Source organism: Asparagus officinalis, chromosome 8, assembly GCF_001876935.1.
Source record: "Asparagus officinalis chromosome 8, Aspof.V1, whole genome shotgun sequence".
Lineage (NCBI taxonomy): Eukaryota > Viridiplantae > Streptophyta > Magnoliopsida > Asparagales > Asparagaceae > Asparagus > Asparagus officinalis.
Window position 1 is genome coordinate 34,236,906 of NC_033801.1, and position 6,905 is coordinate 34,243,810.

Genomic DNA, 6,905 nt, shown 5'->3' on the forward strand with positions numbered 1-6,905 from the left:
CGACTACAAGGAAATTTGAGGGACTAAATATCAATTTCAACGATTTGGGGGACAAATTTTAAATATCAAAAAAAATTTAAGAGACCAAATATATACCGAAAAGATCCATAAACAAGCGAAGAGCGCTAGTATTCAACTAAGGCAAATATAACATCAAGTTCCTAAAGACCTAAAACAATGCAATAATCCTATATAAGACACAGAAAATCTCCTACTCCCTCTCCCTCCAACGTAAAAATCTCGCACATCCCTCACATTCTACTTCAAACAATCACTAACATCACTGTATCAGTTCTCGGGAGGAGGGCAGATGAGACTCGCAGGGTTGAAAGGAAAAACACCGAACAAATTCTGCAGACACTTGTCGCCGATGTTCTGAATCACACCGCAGCAGTTGGGTCCGATCTTGAGCTTGAAGGTGAAGATAGATTGAAGGACCTCACCTGCGCATCCTGGGACGTCCTTTATCGTGCTCCAGCACTCGCCATTGAGGAATGGGAGCATGAACTTGAGGTCTTCCACGGAGTCGGCGCCTAAGCTTGGTGACGGGGCTTCTTCTATCGGGAAGAAGCGCTCGAGCTCTTTGAGTGTTGGTTGCAGCGATGGCGATGGAGTTGCGTTCGCAGCGGGGATGAGGAGGATGAAGATGGCGAACAAAGTTGTTGCTGGTTTGGCCATTTTTGATGTGTAGGTTTTTAGTGATGTAATTTGTTTGTATTGGATATGGATTGGTGAAGTGGGAGAGTAGGTTGTTGGGGTTTATATAGGAGTTGATTGTGTCTGTATTCTTGGAAAGTCTATTAATTAATTATTGATTAGTTTTACTTTTAAAAAAATTTAATGCTGCGGTTTTACCTGAAAAGGAATTAATGTTTTAGTTTTATTCATTCATGTTTAATTCTGGAGTTTTTTTGGATTTATGAGAGTTAAGTATAATCAAATAAGTACCACTAAATAGTGTAGTGAACTAAGTTTTGATACTTTTTAATGTCCTCATCAAAGAAAGAAAACTGAACAATACATTTCCCAAAAACTGATGAAATGGAGTAGGAAAATATTGAATTCATGGAGTAAAAATGTGAGAGAGTCATGTTGGCTTGTATATATTGGAGTTCCACTTGATCTTTCCATTTTTTAAGATGAAAATTAAGAAGGAAGGAAACATTTACAAAGCAAACATAAATGCAACACATTTTAATTAATGCATGCATATACTATATGAACGTGTTGTGTTTATTGTAGAAAACTAATCTCAAATCTATAGATTAGTTTTACCTGAAAAAATTTAATGTTGCAACTTTACCTAAAATAGAACTAATGTTTCAGTCTTATTCATTCATGTTTAATTCTGGATTATTTTTAGATTTATGAGAGTTAAGTATAATCAATCAAGTGCCGCTAAAAGGTATAGTGAATTGAGTTAAGAATGAAGAGAGCGAAAGCTCCCCCTACAAATAAGCACGGTGAGTATAAAACAAATATAGAGATTGCTCCATCATTAATGTCCAAAAAACCCTAGCTAAATAGCATGTCTTAAATTAAACAAAAATTTTACTTGGGACATACAAAAAAATAAAAATTGTAGCTGTTTTGCTAAGAACATGAAAATTTCAGATAATTATAGAAAATGCATCATCCAAATTTCATCACAATATTTCTAAAACATACGAAATTTTCATCACAATATTTCTAAAATGAGAAGAAATCAAACCTTAGATCGCCTTTATAGCAAGATCCAACAACAAATTTAGCAGAAATACGATTTTTTTTTCCAGATCCAAGACAATAAAAATAAACTTTAGTTAACATTTAATTATCCCTCCTTTTAATATAAAGAAAAATTAATAGTTTACCCGAAGTTCGTCATGTGGCAATTAGTAAAGAGCCAAAAAGCCACCATGTGTCGGTTCGTTAAAGTTTAGATAAGTACTCTACTTTCTAATTAGTTTGAAACTCTAATTGATTCCAAATATATTTTAGGAAGGGAAAAATATTTTGATCCATCAATGTTTCATCAGTACTGAATTTGAAATTCTAATTGATTCTAATTGAGATCAATATTCATTAGATTATTTTCTTAAAGATAACTTTTTTACGGCAAATGTTTTATAGAACTTTAATTTTCTAAAGGGATAATTTTACATAACTTACTTAAACTTTATGGGGGTTTCTCACATAACCTTTCTGAACTTTGTTTATCTTATATAACCCCCTAAACTTCGTGGTGTCTCGCAAAACCCCTTACTTTTTGAACTTATCTCGCCAGACCCTCCTAGATGTAATTTACAAATAAATAAATTTTTTTTGATAGAAATAATATCGAATTTTCTCATTTGTCATCTAAGGGCAACATAGTATATATTGCATAGACCAACACATAATAATATTTAAAAGTATTAAATGCAAATTCTATTTAGAAGGTAAGCTCACATTAGATAAATATACAAATAAGTAAATCAAATAAATTAGATCCAGCCGTGCAAGCACGGCGTAAGGCTTGTTTCTGCAATTACAAACAAGAGTTTCTCCTGCATTTGTCCTTTAAAGCTTTAACGTTTTGAAGAAACTAACTCCTCAAGTAATTAAAATCGTTATTCACTCTCTCAAAATATTATTATTGGTTAATTTAAGGATAAATAACACCAAACCCTCAAGAACCTTCAGTGTTTTGCGGTGTGACCCAATAACTTAAAAAATTAATCTAAACCACCCAAAATCTTTTAGTGTTTTGTGAAGAACACACAATAGCTTTCAAAATCATACTATACCTCCGGTAACTTTTAGAATTGCAGAAAACCTCCAATAAGTTTCCTCATTTTGCAGATCATACCCATAAATTAGAACAAAAAACATAAAAAAATTAAAAGGATATTTTAGCAAAAGGAAAATAAAATAAAAAGACAATCAAGGTTCGTGACCCCAACTTGGGCCCAAACAAAAGAATAACAATTCTAAAGACGAGAGCTTTCTATTTGCACTGTTGAAAATATAAAAAGGTCATGAGGAGTATTTTAATAATTTAAGGAGTATTTTGGCCTTTTTAAGTTATCAAATTTTGCTGATAAGATCTGTAAATTAGAACAAAAAAACACAGAAAGATATTCTGAAGGATAACTTCAGCAAAAGGAAAAAAAAGGACAACCCGGGTTCAAGACCCCAAACTGGGCCCGATCAAGAGAAGAACAAATTCTAAAGATGAAAGCTTTCTATTTTTATTGTTGAATATAAAAAGATCATAAATGAGTACTTGAATAATTTAAGGGGCATTCTGATCTTTTTGAGTCATATATATGAGTTGCATGCGTCCTGTTAGATATAATAGTATAAAGTTTGGAGGGTTTCTACAAATTTATTAGGGGTTTAGTGTGATTTTGAAAGTTATCAGAAGTTTATTGCAAAATACTAATAGTCCTTTGAGGGTTTACTACAAAACACTGAAAGTTCTGTGGGATTTATAGTGTAATTTAACCTTCTTTTAAATTAGTCCTTCAGTTAGTCACTATGTCTAAAGTTCTGTGGGATTTATAGTGTAATTTAACCTTCTTTTAAATTAGTCCTTCAGTTAGTCACTATGTCTAAATTGCTAATTCAGATGTATTAATATTTAACCTTCTTTTAAATTAGTCCTTCAGTTAGTCACTATGTCTAAATTGCTAATTCAGATGTATTAATTGTAAGCATGCGTATTGAATTACGTCTCTATCCTCAATTCGTCGCCTCCCTCCAAACTTTCTATTTCCTAATGTTTAAAGAAACATACTTAAAAAAGAAATAAGTTTGAATAGCTTGCAGGGGTATAACTGAAAACTATAACAAAAACCTTAAGTTAGATGGGACATCATCTCCCAATCAAACTCGACTACAAGGGAATTTGAGGGACTAAATATCAATTTCAACGATTTGGGGCACAAATTTTAAATATCAAAAAAATTTAAGAGACCAAATATATACCGAAAATATCCATAAAACAAGCGAAGAGCGCTAGTATTCAACTAAGGCAAATATAACATCAAGTTCCTAAAGACCTAAAACAATTCAATAATCCTATATAAGACACAGAAAATCTCCTACTCCCTCTCCCTCCAACGTAAAAATCTCTCACAGCCCTCACATTCTACTTCAAACAAACACTAACAACAACAGTGTATCAGTTCTCGGGAGGAGGGCAGACGAGACTCGCAGGGTTGAAAGGCAAAACACCGAACAAATTCTGCAGACACTTGTCGCCGATGTTCTGAATCACACCGCAGCAGTTGGGTCCGATCTTGAGCTTGAAGGTGAAGATAGATTGAAGGACCTCACCTGCGCATCCCGGGACGTCCTTTATCGTGCTCCAGCACTCGCCATTGAGGAATGGGAGCATGAACTTGAGGTCTTCCACGGAGTCGGCGCCTAAGCTTGGTGACGAGGCTTCTTCTATCGGGAGGAAACGCTCGAGCTCTTCGAGTGTTGGTTGCAACGATGGCGATGGAGTTGCGTTCGCAGCGGGGATGAGGAGGATGAAGATGGCGAACAAAGTTGTTGCTGGTTTGGCCATTTTTGATGTGTAGGTTTTTAGTGATGTAATTTGTTTGTATTGGATATGGATTGGTGAAGTGGGAGAGTAGGTTGTTGGGGTTTATATAGGAGTCGATTGTGTCTGTATTCTTGGAAAGTCTATTAATTAATTATTGATTAGTTTTACCTTTAAAAAATTTTAATGCTGCGGTTTTACCTGAAAAGAAATTAATGTTTTAGTTTTATTCATTCATGTTTAATTCTGGATTTTTTTTGGATTTATGAGAGTTAAGTATAATCAATTAAGTATCACTAAAAAGTGTAGTGAACTAAGTTTTGATACTTTTTAATGTCCACATCAAAGAAAGAAAACTGAACAATACATTTCCAAAAAACTGATGAAATGGATTAGGAAAATATTGAGTTCATGGAGTAAAAATGTGAGAGAGTCATGTTGGCTTGTATATATTGGAGTTCCACTTGATCTTTCCATTTTTTAAGATGAAAATTAAGAAGGAAGGAAACATTTACAAAGCAAACATAAATGCAACACATTTTAATTAATGCATGCACAAACGATATGAACGTGTTGTGTTTATTGCAGAAAACTAATCTCAAATCTATAGATTAGTTTTACCTGAAAAAAATTAATGTTGCAATTTTACCTAAAAAATAACTGTAGGCATCGAAAATTGCCTATAGGTCTCCATGAACAGCTCGAAGCTAAGAGAAGATGATGAACATCACTATTCAAGTCATGGAAGCTTGATTGATGTCGATGAATGCTTGAAGTGAATCGACGAACTACGTAAAGTAACGGAATTTCAGAATAACGAGGATACGAACTGATCAGGAACCCCACGTCGCTTACAAAAGGGGAAACACCTCTCGTATCCTAGTTTATTCAACAATGACCTAATCATCGGAGCTTATAGATCTCCTCTCCGGCTTTTCAACACACTTTGAATCACTCAAATCCGAGTTCGGACGAAGAAGTTACGACAGAAACGGATAAATGTACAAAACGAAAAGTCTCAGTCTGAGTTGAGACACCCCGAGGTGTCTCGGCACAAGCGAGACACCCCAAGCCTATAAATAGAAGCCTTAGACCTTCATTTTTCTAGATCTGGAATTTTGGAGAATTGGCGAAGCCCTACCGGACTGAAGAGTGATCGAGTTTTTCAACGCAAGAGAGAGAGATTCTTCAGATCTGCATCACCCGCGTCCGTTCCTTAGGATTATCCCGTTGCGGTAATCCTAAGAAGAGCAATTATCTCGCCGTTGCCGAGATAAGCACTTCTGCTTCTAGATTCCTTCGCGAATCAATGGAGTTCTGGATCTGATCTGATTGTCAGGTAGTCCACGGATATCGACATCCCCGTCACCGACTAAAGACCCACGCAAGCAAGAAACAACGAACGGATCTTGCGTTATTTTCGAGAGCGTTGTAACCTTTCATTTTTTTATTCCTTTTTATTGAATATTTTTGAATTCTTTGTAAGCAATCAATATTATAATGAATTCGACAATGAAAGCAACTTTCAGCGAAAACAAATTGGCGACCACAGTGGGAGCCAACAGCCTCGCTGCCGAGGCTGTCGTGACGCAACCGGCATTCAAGATCCGGGTGAATGAAGAGATCGAATACGAGTTCGATCAACAAAAGTTTGAAGAGTACCTCTCTTCCTCCTCCTCCAGATCCGCCTCTCCAAACAGGCGTAGGAAGGCCTCCTCTTCCAGGAATGCTCACGCGACATCAGGGTTGAAGAGCCGAGATCCCCTCGCCGCCGCTGCACCCACGCACCGCGACGTCCCTACGGCATCCAAAGAGGTCGAAGCCGCAGATCCGGACCTCCCCTCCTCCGTGAAGATAACTGCTGAAGGCGCTCCGACTTTATCAAAGAGGGCGCGCTAAAGACGGTGTCAACGCATTGCATGACGATTAGCCAGGGCTTCAGAGTCGATGGACGAGATCCGCTATACTGAGGATCTGAAATCCAGGCAGCGTCGAGAACAACAACGGCAAGCAACCAACACCTCCTCTAAGATGGAAACGAACGAATGGGTTCGTGTCAAGAGGACCCGTTCTACCCTTGAGGAGCGAATCAAGAAGCATCGTGCATTGCTCGCGCATGCCCAAGTCCTTTTGCAGAAAGCAAAAGAAATGCAGAAGGAAGAGATAGTTGAGAAACCGCCAAAGCACAAACAGGTGTGGATGCCGAAGGCAAAGCCAGCGCTTAAGGCAAAAATGAACGAAGTTACCATCCAGACTTCTTCACCAGATCCCGTTTCTCCTGTCCCCGCATCTCCAACGGAGCCGAGTAATAGCGTGGATCTCACAAAATTCAAAGTTCCTTAGAAAGGTCGCCTCGGTCCTTTACTGAAAGATCGAGGTAAAGCACCCGTGA

General features: G+C 37.1%; 2 protein-coding genes across 2 annotated transcripts; both read right to left on the reverse strand.

The window, feature by feature from the left end:
- Nucleotides 289–678, reverse strand: LOC109821112 (egg cell-secreted protein 1.1-like). Its single transcript, XM_020387306.1, has one exon. It carries the CDS (start codon nucleotides 676–678, stop codon nucleotides 289–291), a length of 390 nt encoding a protein of 129 aa, XP_020242895.1.
- LOC109821113 (egg cell-secreted protein 1.1-like) lies at nucleotides 4,148–4,537 on the reverse strand. The gene has a single exon (XM_020387307.1). It carries the CDS (start codon nucleotides 4,535–4,537, stop codon nucleotides 4,148–4,150), a length of 390 nt encoding a protein of 129 aa, XP_020242896.1.